General features: G+C 53.5%; 1 protein-coding gene across 1 annotated transcript in view; it reads right to left on the bottom strand.

The window, feature by feature from the left end:
- LOC149992030 (insulin-like growth factor 1 receptor) overlaps positions 1 to 19,353 on the bottom strand; it is a 158,685-nt gene that overhangs the window by 110,845 nt on the left and 28,487 nt on the right. Inside the window, exon 2 of the mRNA XM_090263864.1 lies at positions 3,926 to 4,471. Coding sequence (XP_090119990.1) covers positions 3,926 to 4,471 — 546 coding nt within the window. The remainder of the gene's footprint in view (positions 1 to 3,925; positions 4,472 to 19,353) is intronic.

Raw genomic sequence — 19,353 nt, 5'->3', positions numbered from 1 at the left:
TGTTTCCGAGTCCTGCCTCCCAGCTCTGCTGCTAGCCAAAACCTAACCTTTGAACCTCCCCACGCCCTCAAATTGAGCAGTGCCGTCCAGGACAAGATTAGCCACGGGCCACACGTCCCACATCGTCCCTGCTGTAGTGCAGAATGTCACGCTGGCGCACACACAAGGAAAGCAGGAGAGAAATATTAACGCAACAGAAAAAGACAGGCATCATAGGAGCAAGAAGAAACCAGACCTATCTTACAAGTAAGTTCAACTGGTGGGACTGGAAGGGACTCCAGGTTGTTTTCAAATACCTAGAATGGCAACAATGCCTTAGCAGGGTCATTCTGAAAGCTTTTCAGGGTCTAAGATGAGATCCTCACTTTAAAACAAACTTCTGACGGAACACCCAGAAGAGTGACACCTTCATTAGGTGACAATTAGCCACAAACAAAGCCTCCCAGGGACAAAGGCCCAGGGACTAAGCCACGTGGTGGCCCAGAGAGACAGGGACACATGGGCTTCACCATCTTGGTAACAAGAGTGGACAGTCAGGGAGGAGAGAATGTGATCTCCATGCTTGACTATAAAAGGCAGGGAAACGAGGCCCAGGGACACGTGACCCCCTTCTAAATAAAGATCCCCCACACTGGGAGCAGCTGACCAGAGCAGAGGCCTTCCAGGGGAAGAGAGACAAGCAAGCTTCTTCCGATAACACAAAGCCAGAGGTTGCCCTGTTGACCGTCTGGAGGGCCAACGCCTGCAGGAGCCTGGTGGCTTTTGACAAAATTTAAAAAAGATTTTTTTAAGGAGAAGGAAGAGGAGGAGAAACGTGAAGATGAAATAACGCACATGCCATGCGTGGGGCCTCAGGGCACAGACGCTGTGCCTTGTGACTGCCCCCCAATCTGGCAGGTGACTTACAGTAAATCCTTAATGCAGTCACCTCCTGTTAGCCGGTGGCCAGTTGCACCGATCTACATGAAAACGAGGAAATGGAGAGACTCTGCCATACACACCAATACGGCCCTCGTGGGGAGTGTCTGATAGACAAGAACAGGAGAACCTGGTGGCAGGGCAGAGAGGGACCGCCTGCCCACGCGAGAGCTCCCGTCTGCCGTTTCCTGGCCTCTCTCGTTTTTGGGGAGGCAGTAGCACTCGCCACAGTCTCCGCCAGGGCCAGGCTCACAGTCTTCATGGGTTTCCTAGCAGAAGCCAGACCTTCTGGTGAGCAGTGCCAGGCTGGGAGCTGCCCACAAGCTGTTCATTCTGATGCGCTGAGAAGTACCTGGGGACTCTGTTTAGCATAAGGTGCTACGTAATGGAGTGTTTTTCTCCATTATGTCAAAAACTGCACACACACCCCTGCCGTAGCTTCCTAGAAGCTTCCTAGCTTCTCTTACTTTCTGTGGCCAGCCCTGCAAAGAATAACTGAATGCCATGCTTCTCTGTGTGATCTTTTCCCACGGCCAGCTCGGTCCTTATGTTGTCCTCAAGTAGACCTTCTGTCCAGACACAAGGCCTTCGCCCGGCTCTCTGAATGAGCCCTGGTCTTTTGGCTGGAGAGGTGTAGAAACATCACAGCACCCAGCGCTCAGCCAGAGAGGTGACATGGGGAGGAGCCCGTGGCTTTCAAAGGAATGCTCTCCAGCATGACGTCCAATGGAAGTCAACGGGGAACGCCATCCATCATACCAAATTGTCTCGTAACCACATTAAAAAGTCAAAGGAACGGGTGACATTCATTTTCACTATTTACTTAATCTAAAGTGTCCAAAATACTATCATCTCAATAGGGAGTCAATATAAAAATTTTTAGAGAGAGCTTATTGTTTTTTTCCCACATTATGCCTTTGAAATCCAGGGTGTATCTGACACCCGGAGCGAGTCTCCATTTGGATGAGCCATGTGCACTGAGCCATGTGTGGCCACCGTGCTGGTCAGTGCAGGTCTGAAGGGAATCTGGGCAAAGGGAAAGATTCCAATTCAACTAGAAAATCGCCCAGAAACCTGTCTTTGCTTCAGTTTTCAGGACCAGGTGGAGGGAAGACAGTTTCCCTAAATGCTATTATTAATTTTAAGGAGATACTCCATTGTGACATCACCACGCGTCAGCAGGACCCAGCCTGTGGGCTGAGGAGCTGAGTTTCCAACCCCCGTTCCTTTTTCCCCTTTCTCCTGTTGATCTTCCCTCAGCCCAAGGAGGAAGGCAGCAGCCACCCATTCTGCAGATGGAGAAACTGAGCCCAGCCATCTTAAATTACTTGTGCGCTTCCAGTCACAGCTACTGGCCTTGGACCCAGAACCCAGGCCTTGGTCCTGCTCTGGGCTCCTTGAAGCCAGCAACTGGTCAGGAACAGCCAGAAATCCCCAGTGAGACCAAAGCGGACGGCCCCAGGGATTGTCCTCAGGAACATGTGCAAGATGCCAGGTCACAGCCCAGAAGGGCTGGCAGGCCAAGGTCACCCAAGCCTCCTACACGGACGTCATCCAATGTCCTTCTAGCACGTAGGAGGCCTCCAAGGATGCCGCCTTTTTCTTTTAAGATAAAATGTTTAAATGTCAAGACTGCTCAAAAAATGTATTGCGTTGTTTTCTCAAGCCAGCGCACCGCCTCGTGACCGGGCACAGTTCCAACTGATCAAAATGTGGCTTTGGCACGGTGCCTTCCTCCAACCCTAGCCAACAGGGATTCCGTGAGTGGCCCGGTGACATGCTCAGCTCTTCAAGGGCCTGGCAGCAGCCAATGGGGCCCCTCGCCCAACTGACCAAGTGTCCACGTGCATGCTGACCAAGTGACATGGGCGAGGTCAAAGAAAGCATCCTCTGCCCGCTTCGGCCCTGGCCAGAGGGGAATCAAAATTAACACCTACCTGTGGGGTCCGGCCTTTGATTTGTTTATTGCACAAGGCAAGCCGACCAATGTGGGATTTCTTGGCTCTTTGTGAGTAGACCCTTCTTGAGTTTTTAACTGGGGCGACCATTAATAATAGCTATTTATAGCTACCACACTGGCTTCCAACCAGTGAGCAGTGGAACCTTCCTGGCCAACAGAGCTAAACACTGCTGAAGCAGGAAGGCAAAGGACCAGAGTCATGTTTTAATACCAAACAACCTGGCTCGCCAGGTATTCATCATGCAAAGGCAAGCTCCGTTAGACTGAAGGGAAAACGAGCTGACTGCAGAAAAATACATGCACAGCTTCAAAATACCCCAACCTGAGCCCCCAGAGCAGTGATCGTGGTTCAAAGCTTTGTCACTACAGTGGTTTCGTGAGATTTGTATGACTCTTCAGGAAAGGGGGTGGGCAAAGAACAAGGAAGTGGAGACCTGAGTGTACAAGCGCATCTCACTCCCTGCACAGCCCCCTGCAAGAGCAGCCAGAGGCTGGGACTCCTGGGAACCGGTCCAGGGCTAGGTGCTCATCGTCCACCAGGACACGTCAGCATCATGTCACAGCTTTGAGGACCAAGGTCACTGCTTTACTTTCCCTGACTCCACTACCTTCCAACTATACTTATGCTAAGGAAGGCCTGCTGTACCAAAAATTATCCTTCCACGCCAAGGCTGGAAGAGTTGCCACGGAAGAACTTAGGTACTTCCAGGCCCAGCACGTCACTCTTTCCCATAGGAAATCGAAAGGGAAGCTCAGCAGGCTTCTGGCCCAGGAGGGCCGGTGTTACTTCTAGTTGTGTTTAAATGGCCTTGACGACAGTCATGGCGACCTCCAGCTATTGTTCTCTGCTTCGCTCCTCGAGGTCCCACATGCTACAGAAAGCCGAGACCGCCCCATTCCATAGCAGGCAGGCCATGTCCTACATGCAAGCATGCCCCACCCACGCAGGGGCAGCGCTGCATTCAGAGGAGGGGGGAGGGATGGAGGGAGAGGGGGAGGAGGGGAGGGGATGGAGCAGAAGGAAAGCGGCGACCCGCGCCATCTTACTTTTCTGGCAGTGGTTGGCGGTCCAGCACCGGTAGTTGTACTCATTGTTGATGCTGGTCTTCTCGCACACGGGATTCTGCTCCATCGCCCCTGGGCAGAGGTCCCCGCACTCCTTCGGGGACTTGTTCCCCACGATGTAGTTGTTGGACACCGCGTCCAGGATCAGGGACCAGTCCACTGTAGACAGGTAGCAGAGGTCGGCGTTCTTCTCGATCCTGATGGCCCCCCGGGTGATGTTCCGCAGGTTATAGAGCCCAATGTCTTTGAGGTTGGTCATTTCGAAGATGACCAGGGCATAGTTGTAGAAGAGCTTCCAGCCGCGGATGACCGTGAGGTTCGGGAAGAGGTCGCCGAGGCTCTCGAGGCCGGCCACGCGGAACAGCAGCAGGTACTCTGTGATGACCGTGAGCTTGGGGAAGCGGTAGCTGCGGTAGTCCTCTGCCTTGGAGATGAGCAGGATGTGCAGGTAGCCTTCAATCACGGTGCAGTTCTCCAGGCGCTTCAGCTGCTGGTAGTCATTGCGGATGTCGATGCCTGGCCCGCAGACTGTGGGGACACAAGAGAGCAAGGGCGGGACATGCGTCAGAGGAAAGGAAGTCAGTTTTAAGTCGATTTTCCACCCCACACTACGGTCCGTTTTCAGGAAACCTATGTTATCGTTAAGAAACAAGACCAGGTTCGCACTTCTGGCGACTGTGAGGCGTGGCTGCAGGCTGACTGTCTGAGTCGCTAACCGGGCAGCCGGCACTCGGGACATGCCCGCTCGGGGCCGGGCACTGGGCAGCACACTCGCTGCTCATGGGAGATGTCGTCCCCATCCTGTGACCGTGCAAACCACAGCTCAGAGCCCCCAGTCGCACGGAAGCACGCACAAGAGTCAAGGGCACAAGCCAGGCCGGCCGGAGCCCACAGCCCCCACCCCTTCTGCAGAGCTGCAGCTCCCCACCAATGAACACAAGGTCAGCGGCCGAGTACCAACAACTTACTCCTGCGTCCCACCTCAAAGACACCACGTGGGAGAGTCTACACTGGAGACTTCCCCTTCCCAGGATTTGGGAAGTACCGACCCAGAGATGCATGCACCCAAGTCTCCTGCTACCACTGACGTGGGCCAGCGGCCTGGTGCTGTCCCCAATACCGCGTGCACGCAGAGAGGAAGGCTAACATAATGGAAAGATAAAGAACACACAATCTGTATGACTAAGAGAGGTATACGACCCCCACTTTAATCCAGAAAGCTTCCCGTTTAAAAGGTTAATAGAGAGCAAAAAGATAATAAAAATCATCAATAATCTCAACAGCCAAAGATAATCCCTGTACAGTACCTACTCCAGTTATCCTTTCTCTTTAAATAATTCAAGGTAAAGGAAACTAGACAATAATGTAACATTTTCAAACATACCTCCTTCACTTAACATGTTACCAAGTCAATAAATGTCCTTCGAAATCATCATTTTTAAGAAAGGAACAGTAATTCAATTCTACGGTATGAATATGCACCATGAGGCCTTCTTTTTCCCTTTTTTAACCAGTCCCCTTTTGTTGGACATTTAAGTTACCTCCAATTTTCACAGCACTCCTGTGAACATTCTCAGCAGACACCCTACACTATATTGCCTCAAGATAAACCCCTAGAAGTGGAATTGATGGGCCAAGGCATGGGCAGCTTTTAAAGGCTTTAGGTAAAATGGAAGACTTTGTTTTATTTTTAAAATTCTAGACATGCACACCCACAAGTCCTTGGTTCCTCTCCTTTCTTAGGATTTAGTCATCCCCAAACCTACCACTGAAGCTTCTCAAACAGAATAAAGTCTTCTGATTGATATAATTCATTAATCTGTGAAACGCCCACCACGTGTGACGCTGTGGGAGACGCACAGCCCCCGAGGAGGTTCATGGTCAAGGCCAGGAACTAAGCCTGGGACAAAGAGCTGGGACCCGAGGCAGGAGGCAGACAAGGCTGTGCACACTGCCCATCCACAGGAGGCAGGACAGACGAGGGGCGGCCGGGGCGTGTGCTGCAGAGGGCAAGTCCAAGTGCGCGGGGAAGCTCCGTGTGAGCCGGCCCCCAAAGGGAGGGTAGGATTTAAAACTGGGCGTAGCACTGCGGCAGCCAGAGACAAGGCGCAGTGAGGTGTGTTCAAGAGGCAGCAGATGCGACGATCAGGGATGCAGACACGCGCGGGGGAAATGAGTCCGGTAGAGGGTGAGGGATAAAGATCACAGATGGGGATGAGGACTTTCGGGAACGAGGACCCTCTCGAGGCTCAAGTCCTTCTGGAGGGTCAATTGGGTGGCCAAGTGCAAGGCAGGATCAACGTGGAGCAGACACGGGAGAGGAGGTAAGAAGTCCCTTGTGGACCACAGCCAGGGATGGGGCCTGAACAGACTGCCGGGAGGGGGACGCAGGGGCTGAGGGGTGAGCAGAGCTTGAGAACCTAAAACCCAACACTTCATTAGGTCCCGCTCCCTCCTTTTACTGACAAGAAAGTGAAGCCTGTAGGACAGAGAAGAGAAGGGAGCAGTCAGGCCGCAGCGAACACCTACGTGGCCCACGGAGGCTGTCCTACATTTGGCTACCACGCTGCTTCATCTCCTGAACTGCTCTCAACAATATCCTGCACCTCGTAACAGGAGAGCCCCTGGGAAGGTGAGGAAAGAGACTGGGCAAAGTCATGTCATTCACTGAAGGTCACACACTTGACCCGACGTCGGTGGGCAGTCCAGCCCTCAGCATCCTCACCGACGGGTGACCTCCGACCCACTCACTGCCACAGAGCCTCCGCCCTAGTCACGATACGAAATGGCTCTCAGTAAAGCCCCCAGGGACGCTATCACAGCCAGTGACATTCCCTGTCCAGTGCCACGCGTCCCTTTCAGAGCCATCGGACTTTTCTTCCTGATTCCACTCGCCCACTGACCTCTCCTCCTCCTCTCCTAGACCTCAAAAACATGGGCCTTTGTCACCCCACCCAGACAACTGGCTTCGTGGGCCGCCCACGCTCTGGGTGGTTCAAAGTGCATGTCGCCGGCCCAAAGTCCCCTGACCCTCAAGCGGTACACCTATCTGCCCGCCCCACAGCCCCCCCGAGTTGTCTATTAACTCATCCCCGCCCACGCCTACACCACCTCCCAGGCTGCTATGCTGTGGCCAACGACACCCCCATTCTCCGAACGGCCCATGTCAAAAATCAAAGGGTCATGCAAGTTAAGAGAGTCGATCTTAAATGTTATCTCGTCACACGCATGAGGCGATGGAGGTGTTTACTAATGTTCCTGTGGTCATTTTGCAATGGACACATGAATGTCAGCATGACACGGTACATGAATTCACGAATGTTAATAATACCCAATAAAGTGAGGGGGGAAAGTCCTCTAGGCGGCAGCGCCCAAGCCTGTGGGAGTCTCAGGGCTCTTCCCAGGATCACGCCCCACTCCCTCAGCTCTCTGCTCCGTGACTGTCCATTCTTTCCCTCCCGGTGCGTGTCCACCCTCTCCGGGACCTAGCTCTGCCCTTTCTTCCCACTCCCTCGCACTGTGATCACTTGCGCCACAGGGCCAACCCCGGGAGAACAGGAAACTACCTTCTGCTTAGTCCACGCTTCTATCCCTGGTGCCTCAAACAGCTCTGGGTGCCCCTGTGAACAGGCATCGTTAACACGTGCACAGGAGGGACGGATTTCGCCACCTCTGTCTGTCTCCGCTGCTCTAACTTGGATCTGAGCCACGGTCACCTCCAGCCTGGGTGGCGCGTCCCCCCAACCCCATCACCTGGCTGCCCCATTCCCATCGGGAGTCTCTCCATTCGTTCAAATGTCACCTCTTCAAAGCTTTGCCCAAACACGCTGGTTTCAACCATTCCCCCAGCTAACGCCCTCTCCCTCCCCTCACGTCTCTCTCCCACCATTTTCCCAGCACCACCCATGCCTGGAGGGTCAGTACCTGCAGGGAGGTATGGAGCGGAGTGACCAGTGAGCATGTGTCACCAGCACTGAAAGCAGAGGGCCTGCACTGTGTGTTTTCTCCCGTGTTCCCGGGCCGTGTCGGGCCCATGGCAGCCTCTGTAAAGGTGTGTCGCCTGACAGGGGGCTAAGGCAAGCCTAGTTTCCTGGTTTCTACTCTTTTTAAAAAATTTTTATTTATTGATTTGAGAGAGAGAGACACTGATTTGTTGTTCCATTTATTTATGCATTCATTGGTTGACTTTTGCATGTGTCCCGACCAGGGATCGAACTCACAACCTTGGCATATTGGGACAACATTCTAATCAACTGAGCGACTAGATAGACCAAGGCTCCTGGTTTCCACTCTTGAGTTACATCAGCCTGAGTGGAATGAAAAGAACAAGGTCTCTATCTGATACCTGCAACAAGAGCGCTCTCAAATTCAAATATCACCTAGCTTTGGGTCAATGACTCACTGTGAAAGTCGGGTTTGTTTTTTTTTCTTTTTCTTTTATACTATTATTTTTTCCTCTGCCTAGCCTAAGAATTCATATTCCTTCCACCCCATTATAAATTAAGTATATGAGTTTGCTCTTAACTAATAAACAGAAGTTTCTATGGAAGGGCACTTAATTCAGTCGATTACTGTATTCAACGTGTTTGATGATATTATAAAGGGTTAGGCATCGATCGGTTTGCGATCATTTCCAACAGACCAAGAAATCCAGGGCCCAGTGAAAGAGCATGAAGATTCATGATGGAGGGTTGCTAAACTTTCATACGGCGATCAGAACAGATCACAGGGAAACCGGCTTCCCTCGGCCCACTCCACGGCCAGTGTAGGCCGCTCAGCGGACAGAAGCCACGCTCCAGAGCCGCAACTGACAGCGTCTTCAAATGGAAGTGTCCACGCAGGACCCTTCTTCCCCATTTATAGGTGAAAAGGGGGGAGAAGGAGGAAGAAATGACCCACGTATTCCTGAACAGAAGACGAGCCCCAGCCACAGAGTGCAAGGGAGGACCACCCACCAGCTGTTTGGATTTTGTGAGTGACAGTGCTGGCCTTTGGGATGTTTTGTGACAGAAACAACAACGGGAAGACCCTGCTGGACCATGAAGGACGGCTCCGTGTTCAGAAGCACACGCCACAAACCAGCAAGAGGATGCCGTGAAGCAGGGCAAGGACTGAGGGGAGACGGCACATCGGTGCTTACAAGGAAATTGAGGCAGGTATTTTGAAAACTCGGACAACTTTGGGGAAGGCACTGGAACGTGAGATCTTGGGCTGGCCCCTGAAGAACGATGGAAGCTCATGGAAATGAAGGCAGGAAGCAGAGGGAAGGCGGGAAGAGCGGCCAGGAGTGCAGACCCAAAGCCAGCGAATGTGGACAGCAGAACGGGAACAGACGGAGGACCGACCGCCAAGGCTAGGGGACGGGGAAGTGGTGGCCCGGTGCCCACGCCAGGCCACCTCAGAGGAGATCAGGCAGGTAGGCGAGGGCCTGGGGGCCAGAATTCACTGCCCCGAAGATACCATGTGAAATGAAGTCTTTCCGTTGAAAGGAATACTGCTCCCTAAAATTCCCTAGGTATTTTTCAAAACTTCAAAAGGCAGAATTTCCGCTCTGGGGGCTTCCATGAGTGGCATTAACAAAGCCTGTATATTTGGAAAATGAGTCCCTAAGAACTGCTCATATGGGAAGGGCTAACGAAAAGCCTTTGACTGGGACTCCGCCAAAAGCTGTGTATCTGAGTGGAAGGGCTATGGAAGAAGTTCAGTTACAGCTTTGCTAAGCCCGACCTTGGGTCCTGGACAAGGAAAGGTGGGGTGATAGGGGTCTGAGGCCCCTGGGAGCCTCGTTTTCTTCCCCGGCTGTTAATACCTACCCTACCCAAGCCGTCACAAGGGTCAGGTAAGAGCTCCCGCGTCCCGTCCACAGTCATGAGCTGTAGGCAATGCCACTCCATACACTAAACATTAATAAAAACCTTCACCGCCTTGTTGCCCCAACGTAAATACTGCTCATATACCACAGAGGGGGAAGTGAGTGATATTGATTGTCCTTCTGATGCCTTTCCTGGCAAAACACTGCACGGAGTGCGGGGGGGGCCACCCATGACTCCCCATCGCTGGGGAGGGCGGGAAGGCTTTTCAGAGGATGCAAGCCCTGAGGATGGTCTGAAGAATGAGCAGGGTCTTGCAGGAAAAGAGAGGGGAGCTAGGACAGATGGAGGGAGGGGCACGCACCTGGGGCGGCTGGCGGCAGTTCTGGGGAACCCCAGGGGTACCGTGACAGCAGGGAAGACCCTAAAAAGGAGGCTGAAACTAGTCGTGCTTAGGAGGTTAACTTCACTTGACAGATATGAGGACAGTCTTTGAAATCCTCAGTCTCCATCATCAGAACCAGTGTGTGTGTGTATGTCGGGGGCGGGGTGGGGGTTGCTTGTTAAAATAGACTGCAGAGGGCTCTGGCTGCTGTGGCTCAGTGGATTGAGCGTTGGCCTGCGAGCCAAGTGTCACTGGTTCGATTCCCAGTCAGGGCACATGACTAGGTTGCACGTCAGGTCCCCAGTTGGGGGCGCGAGTGAGAGGCAACCACACAGTGATGTTTCTCTCCCTCTCTTTCTCCTTTCCCCTTTCTCTCTACAAATAAATATATATAAATAAATAAATAATTTAAAATAAAATAAAATAGACTGCAGAGGCCTGAGAAGTTGCATTTCTAACATGCGCCGGGTGCTATTGAACCTGCGGGTCTGGGCGCCACCCTGTGAGAACCACTCCCCAAGGAAATAACAACCCCCCCCCCATTACCTGTCACTCCCCTCCCCACCCACCGGCACCTGCAGTGTGGTACAGGTATAGCCTGTGTAGCCAGCTAGCTGTATGTCTCCATTTGATCGTCCTTCCACCAGAAAATCCCCAAGCAACCCAAAGGAACTGTGCCTGGAACACAGCAAAGCAGAAGGAACATGGGGTGCAGAGGGGGGTGTCCCCAGTGCCCCAGGGTCCTCCTGCAGCTGCTGAATCTGCCGTCCCGTCCCCTGGTCATTCGAGATCTGAGTGCAGCCCCCACGTGCTCGGAGACATGGGGCCCTGACTTTCTCTCCACCCGGGCCCCCTCAGCGGAGTGTAACTAGCCAAAGAAAACCAGAGTCGGGGCTGGAGATGGTGTTATGATAACGAACACTGCTGCTGTTAGAGCAGAATTTGTCAGCGTCGGGTTTTCTGTGTACGTGTAAACAGACGCCATGCATGTTAGGCCTTTGATCTTCACGTGCCAACGAGAATGTGTTTACACTGTATATATGCCTTTCTCTCTCCTACCGACAATAGTCCCCACCCGCTGGCACGTTCGGGACCTAACGGCAACCGTGGGAATGTACGTGATTGCGTGACGCGGGGTGATGTTGGGAACGGAAAGTAAAAATTACGTGCGATTTTCAACGTGCGAATGGTTCTGCACTGCCCCTCCCAAGAGCCCTCTCTAACCTCCTACACAGAGCCGGAATCCAACCACACTCATGCCCAGGTAAGACGTAGCCTTAAGGGCAGGAAACCTTTAATGTGCAGCGATACAAAGTGTCAGAGAACTTACAGAGATGGGGGAGATGTTTACAGCCTGCCTCCCCATTGAGGAAATAGTAACTTTACCCAGAACTGATTCAAAGATGGGGGGGGCGCACAAGCCCCAGTGGGCCCACCCCCTAAACGACCTAAAGCCAGGCAGATGGGTGCAGAATAAAGCTGCATTTGCTACAACAGAGCATCATCAACTGTTTTTCTAGGTCTTCAGAAGAACAACTTTGCCCGCTCTGACAATTATTCCAAAGTCCTTTCTAATCTTAAAAGGCCAAAGGTCCAGTATTCTCTCTAAGGGAGAGGGAGGGAAAAAGAGGAGGAGAGAAACATCAATGTGAGAAACATCAAATGGTTGCCTTTTGTAGGCACCAAGACTGGGGATCAAACAAACCCACAAGGCATATGCCTTGGCCAGGAATCGAACCCGCGAACTTTCAATTTGTGGGAGAACACCCAACCAACTGAGCCACACCAGCCAGAGCTAAGTCCCTATCATTTAAAAGCGACCTTATAAGAGCCTCTTATGCTTTCTCGTTATTCCTGGTTCAAAGGCTGGTGGCCTTTTCGATCAATGAGCAGGCAAAGAGTAGATTCCCTTGGTTATACCCACCCACGACCACCCACTCAGACCCCCACAGGCCCTGGGGGAGCCTCACTACCCCACCTTCTGGGGGACAGCCTTCCACCGCCCCCCCTGGCACGCCAGTGCAGGTGCACAACACCCCATCCTCCAGCTGGTGACCCCGTACGGCCAGCCAGCGGGCAGCGCCATGGGGCCCCAGACCGCGGGGCAGGAGCAGGTAGACTCAGGTTGAGACAAGACCCTGGCAGCAGCCCAACCTGGAAAACGTGCCCCGGCCTCCCTTCCTTTGCCCACTCACGATTTCAGACTTTCTGCTCAGAGTCAGGCCAACCTTCCAAATTAACAGCCGGCCCCCATCCTATCTCACCGGCTTGGTGTGTAGAACAGGTTACCTCATTCCAGTGTGAGTTCACATCCTCATTTCAAATGTACCTGATTGCACGCTACGTGTTCTGGTTTCCTTAAGGGACCTGCACTCTACGGTTAGCCTGTTATCTAACCAAACGGATCATCAGTGTAGAAACCCCGCTCATCCATTCCCTCATATGTGATGTGATTCTCCTTGGATATGGCATCAAAGACCCGCCCCTTGAACGGGTGAGGCTGTTTATCTGACCTGGGGCGATGGCTAGAAATGGGCTCGGGGCAGGCAAGGCAGGGGTGAGTGTTCCGACAGGTGGGAGCCCACACACACCTCAGCGTGGGGCGGGCAGACGCTGAAACCCCACCTGCAGCCCACAAACTCTGCCCGCTAGACTGTGGCTGAACCCCACCATCCGACAGGACCCAGGGCAGACTTCTCACCCTGTCTCAGGGGCTTTCTAACTCTGGGTGTTTGCGGATGGCTTCTTCTGCCCGAACACCTGCATGTCCACACAGCCCTCACCTGGTCAAAGGAGGCGGTGGAAGCAGGAGAAGGGTCGATCCCGCTCCAGCCTGTCCCCCAATCTCCTGCCTCCCCCAAAGTCACCACTCCCTCTTTTGGAAAGGCCTCTGTATTTTCTACAACGTCTGTCTGTGTGATTCTGCTCCAGCACCTCCAGATTCACTGCCACCCCCAAAGGAGGGCTGCTTTTCCCACATTGTGCTTATCCGAGCACCTGGCGGCCGGCGACGGCCCTGACTCGTTCCTGGAGGCACGCTGTGATTTTTACCCAGACCAGGGGCCCTCCTCCATCACGAGGGCAGCCACCACCAGCCTGGGCCGCAGCCCTGTGGAAGGGACTGCCAGCACCTTGTCACACCCTTGCTGGAGAGGTGCAGCCCTGGGGAGCGCATCTGAAGGGCAAGCTCTATGCGTGCTCCGCCCTCCCACTTGGTGATGGGGGCGTGGCCCAGGGCAGGTCCCAGGGGGAAGAACACGGGGCTCTTCCCATGTCCCGATGCCTATCATTTCTATCAGCCCCTTGGATGGCGGCAGAAAGAACACGTCTCTCTAATTCCGGCGCGACACGTTTCCAGGAGAGACGGTAAATGCGCTGCGTGACAGAGGTAGGAGCTGAAAAGATCAACAGATTGGAATCGCAATCGAGAGGAAATTATGTGTTTGGACACTCGGGTGCAAAAAAAGAAACGCACACACGTAGGAGGTGTGAAGAAACTTAGGAGATGTAATGGGATATAATTTCTGTCTGTGATAATTGGGCGTGGTGACTGCCAAAAAATAAATAATAATAATAATAATAAAAACCTTCAGGGGGTCTTAGGCCATAGTGAGGGAGACTTAGTGGGGTAAGAGCCGGAGGAGAGGCCCCCCCCCCTACACTGGGCTTGTGTCCACACTTTAAAAGAGAACAGAGGGAATGGGACAGCATCCAAGTGACAGCCGGGGACCTGAAAGCCGTTCATCTCATGGGGTACACCTACAGACACCAGGCATGCGAGGGTCCCCAGGGAGGAGGGCTGGTGGGATTCTACGTGACCTTGGTAGGGGAGAGGAATGCAGAACTCAGACCAACCCTGGGTGAGGGAGTTGGGGTCCAAATCAGAACACACAGTAGGTGTGATCTGAAGTCGCGTGGGGCTGCCTGAAGAGGTACTGAAGAATTATGGGCAGCTGCATATCCCAGGGATTTTGAAGCCTGATTTCACTGGCTGCTGATAACTCTTTGGGGCAGTATTTTTCCTGTTTTTTGCTGGGGAAACTGAGGCTCAAAAATGACCAAATGGCCCATGTGGGATGATGCCAGGTGGCAGAGCTGGGGCATAATCTTGGTGGCCTCACATAATTCTGGGGCAGAAACCCCCTCTTTATAGAGACCTCAAGGGTGGCAGGGTGCTGCCCATAAGTGCACAGGACAGGAAGAGAACCCCTGAGTGCCATCTGACCATCCTGGGCGCCTCTTTAAAGGCTCCGAGGGTAGACACCTCTGTCCACTCCGGTGCCCTGACCCCTCACAAGAAGACAACCAAGGCAGGCTGTGAAGAACCTTCCAGATGTCCCCACCCATATGCAAAGGGCTGAAGCACTCACATGGGGGGCACTGCTATTGTTTCTGCCCCCATATTCCCCTGGAAAACACAGACCGTGGCCACGATACCACTGTAGAACATCAGATTCCTGTTTCTGCTCCCCAGCCATGGGGAAAAATAAAGCCTGGACTGTCTCACCCAACTACAAGAGCTCTGCCTCTGCATACGCTGTGTTCCTCAGAGGGCAGAGGCAGAGCCCAGAAAGGTGGGGCATGGGACCCCAAGTCCATCCAGGTCCTGCAGCATGCCGCTCTCCCTGGGTTTCCATGGAATCACAGGCCCACCTGTATCTCAGCTCTCGAACACCTTCCCTTCCTGGTCCTGCTCTTCCGAACCGTTCGGCTTAGAGGCAGGTCAGGCTTGCCTCTGAGTGTCACAGAGACGCACGCCATTGGCTCCTCCAGCCCCGGCACGCCACATGTCCTTTATGTGATACTCAAGATCAGGTGGCACAAAGGTGCTCTGATGTTAAGAGTTCCCCCATCCTCCAAAATCCCCATGTTCTTCCACCACCATTGGGAGTCTCTTTTTTTTTTTGACAAGTTCAGGTTGGAAGCAATAAATATAAGTTCCAAGTATACGGAGAACTTTGACAAGCATGCGTGGGCAAGTCCTGCCTTGAATGCAAACCACTCAGTGAGGTGTGAGGGGTCCAAGCATCTGTACCCTCCCCCGGCCCCCCAACCCAAGTCTGGCCCATGCCTCTCACCCAGGCCTTCCAGTTGAGAGCATGGGGTGGGGCTGGGGCCCAGGGCACTGCAAGCTGAGGTCCCGAGGGAAGGGGGGGCATCAGACTGCCACCGTCGCACACTGCAGGAAGGGGGCAGACGTTCCCAAAGCCCCACAGAGGTACAACGGGGGTCCTGGAGCCTGCCCAGGGCCCAACGTCACTGCCGGAGGGATGACGGGCATGCCCGCTGATGTGTCTCAGAGGATGGAAGGCCCTGGCGTGGCCCCCATACACGTGAACAAATGGTGCAGTGGGGAAACCCGTGTGACTCAGTTTCCCTGCCCCCGACACCCAGCACAGACCGTGTTATGTGCTTACAAGTAAGTGGCCCAGTGGGCCATGTGGACAAGAGTAATTACCAGAACAAAACAAAACGTAGAACGGGTAAGTATAAGTGTGGCAATTAAGCGGAACAGGGAAAATACAAATCCTCCTGGGTGCTGGGTAGCAGACATGTTTCTAAACCATGAGCAGAAACGAGAGCCGCGTCTGAGTGGCCCCACGTGGAGGGAGTCAGGGTTCGCCATTCCCCCTCTAGGATCTGCAGAAGTCTACCCTAGGCCGTGGGACACAGAAGAGAGACAGTCGCTCTATCAGGGAGCAGCCCCATGGCGCTCGGACGAGGCAGACACTGACTATCACCACGTGCCCTCTCCTGCCCCGTGTCCACGTTCTGCAGCGGGGCGGGCCTTCCCGGGGACCTGCATCGGACCCACTCCAAAGATGGCATTAAAATGAAGTTGGTCCCTGAAGCAGACAAAAATCCTAAACTACAGCCCCAAGTCCCCACAACAGGGTGGTGAGTCCTGGCCCCATGTGCGAGTGGCACTGCCTGCTGGCAGGGTCAGCTGTCAGCTGCCCACGGCCACCGCCCCTCTGTGCCTGCCGCCTGCCGCTTTGCCCATCCCGGACACCAGCCTTTGAGGCTTCCCAGCTGTCCCAGGCATGGCACCGCTGGTGGGTAACCTGTCAGGGGCAGGAAGAAAGGGTGGGGCTGGGGGCGGCAGCAGGGCTGCCCATCCACCCCAGCCCTGGCGTTGGGGACCACCAGTGGCCCCCAGCTCCTCCCTCAGGGCCAACACCTTGGGCAAAGGAACATGGGTCAAAGGTTCAGCTAAACGTAATGACCCTGCAGACGGAGGACCGAGAGCTGTCACACGGCTCAGCCTCCCAAGCCTTATGTCTCCCTCGGTCCCCTAGAGTCTCTGAGCAACACGTCTGTCTCTATTCCCTGACAGCCTCCCCACTAAAGCCTCCCCCCCCCCAACAGTTAGGTAGCTGCTGTGGGACAGAGAGCTTGTGTACAAAGACTTTGGGGATAGAGCCCTATTTTATTTCTTTTTTATCAATGCTCGGCACCAAATAGACACTTATGAAACACTACAGGAGCCGGGTGCTTGAGGCCACGTCACTTGAAGGCTTCTAGGCCACTGAGAGCACACTTCTCACAATTAGAAATGAAAAGGAGAACATTTTTAATGTGTTGGATTAGCAAGAGATCACAAACCCCCTAACACCAAGCTTGAGTGAGGGCATGGGCGGCCAGGATTCACCTGCCTCGGGGGTCCACAGAGATACAAAACCTCTAATGCCCATCACCGCTGACCCGGAGCTCCTCTTCTAGGGAACCGGCCCTCACTCACACAAGCAGGGCAGACAGAGAAGTGTGAACATGCTTCCTAGGATCTTATTTATAAACTCAAAAACCAGGAAAGAACCTAAATGTCCATCATTTAAAGAAGCTGCCAGGTCCCTCGGCGCTGTAGGGGACACTATAAGGGATCTATTGGAACTCTGTACTGCCATGGCAACCTTTTTGTAAACCTGAAACTATTCTGGTAGAAAAAAGTAACGATTTAAAAATAAAGAGAAGCACGCAGAACAACCGGAATCCTATTTATGTTGTTTTTTAAACCTGCCCATATTGCTCTGTGGCTGCTTCCTCTCCTCACCTGGCGACAGGTGTATATACACCCCAGAGAAACTGCCTGGCTCCCGAGCTGTGAGCGGTGGCCACCTCCCGGGGCAGGGGACCGGATTCAGGGACAGGAGCGGAAAGCCCATCCTCTACTGGGTGACTCTGCGCCGGTTTAATGCTTACAGGGAGCTACATTCACATAACGCTTGTATGTGCAAGAGTATTTGAAAAACAAGGTAGGTTCCTCTGCTAGAGGAAGATATCCAGGATGTGTGATATTGAAAACCACACAAGTGGCACCAAGGCCCAGGACAGGCCACACTGGCTCTGCAGGGTGTCTGCGGAGCACACTTCTGGGGGGAAGGGGGGCGAGTCGGAGGAGAAGAGCGTAAGTGGGGGCTGAGCGTCTATGCTCCTTCTGTCTCAGCCTTTGACCAGAGAAGCATGTCTTTCTTATAATAATCATCTTCAAAATGGCAGTCACTCCTCCCAGTACACTCCTTACTTGTTCCATCTCTCTGGCCCCCAACCACACCCAGAAAAAGTCAACCGATGTTTTGTCGGTATTTCCAGGGCCGTCTCTGAGCCCGGACGCCCGGGCCCACGGTTTAGAGGCCGTGGGAGGTGGGAGGAAAGAGCGACTAAGGAGCAGCCTCGGAGGTGGTTCCCGGTCCTCTCTCACCTCGGCTGGACCCTTGGTAAAGAATCCATCAAACAGGGTCCGCTGATTACGCACGCTGCTCTCCACTGAACCCAGTCTGGGTGACAGGGACATGGAGACCGACCCCCACGATGGCCGAAGAATGCGCCAAGGTCCACGCATGCCTTCTGATACCTCTCAGCTATGCGAGGTCTCTTTGGATTAATCCTTCCTGATCCACCAACCCCTGAGTGCCCAACTGGGATGCCTAGGAGCCTATTGCCACTGTCCAGAGCTGGTTCTCCTTTAAGGGCCATAAAAGGCAGGCAGACAGAAAGAACGGCAAGCTATTCAGAGGGAGGAAATGGCCCAATGAATATGAAAAACTGCTATTCCAGTTTGCTTTTAAGAGCAAGTGACTTAATTTCACTACCATTGATTTTTTTTTTTTTTTGAGCGATTTAATTTCGCTAATACTGGCTGAGGTTTTGCTTACTGCATAGTGACATCTGGCCAAGCCAGTCACTGCAACTACTCTGAGCTTCTTTCTTAGGTCCTGGGTCTCTCAGAGAGTCTGAGAGAGCTGAGCCATTTCTCAAACAAACAAACAAACAAAAATACTAACAAAGAGTTTGTATGCAACATCAAGGGGTTCTGAGAACCCCCTCTCTGGCCTCTGAATCCCAGCTACTAACTCAGTTGTCTTGAGCCTGAAGCATCTGGAATGCCACTTTACAGATGAAAAAACTGAGGTCTGGAGAAATTGGGGGACTTTCTCACAGTTCCCCACTGGCTGGCGGCGGGGTGGGAACAAGAGCCCTACTGACATGCTGAGGTGCTCCTGGAAGGCACACGCCACAGAGGTTACCCTCGGCGCCCCCAAAACAGGGTTACAATGCTATTCCCGGAGCGTATGCCAATGCTGCCCAATGGCACATACATAATAGGGCCACACACCCCAGTGACAATCTGTGAAGCAAGCAAGAGGGACAGAAGCACACGCCTGGTGACTATGAACGTGGGCCAGGGCTGGAACTCTCAGCCCCAAGCCCTGCCCTCTGCCCCTCTTCCACAGTCGGGTGGGGGCACCCCTCGGGGCCCAGAGACAATCAGCAAACACAGACGTGGTCTGAACCGGCGGAGGCGGCCCCAGGGGGGCCCAGGAAGAAGCTGTGACAGACAGAGCAGGTCGGAGGACAGATGTCCAGGAGGGTATCAGGAGCCCAGCAGGGCAGCTAGCCGTGGATGGACACCCCAGCGGACCTTTAACCCCCGAGCTAACCAACCCAAGAGGGGAGGGCTCTTGTAAGTTTCAACCCCAGCAAGGACCCAGGGAGGCAATTCCTGGTGGGGGCGGGGGTGGGAAGGGGTTTTCTAAACAAGCCCTGCTAGGCTCCTGTGCCCCCAACCAACAGTTCCATTCCCTTCCCGGAAATCATGGTGCTATTAATACGAATTCAAACACAGCCTCCTTCTTACAAGCCCGCCAACAACTTAGATGGGATTCTGAGAAGCCAGAAACCAACTTCAGATGGTCATGCTAGTGAAACCCGACCCT

Source organism: Furipterus horrens, unplaced genomic scaffold, assembly GCF_987537825.1.
Source record: "Furipterus horrens unplaced genomic scaffold, mFurHor1.1.pri manual_scaffold_16, whole genome shotgun sequence".
NCBI lineage: Eukaryota > Metazoa > Chordata > Mammalia > Chiroptera > Furipteridae > Furipterus > Furipterus horrens.
The sequence above is the reverse complement of the archived record's forward strand: the minus strand, read 5'-3'. Positions and strand labels throughout refer to the sequence as shown.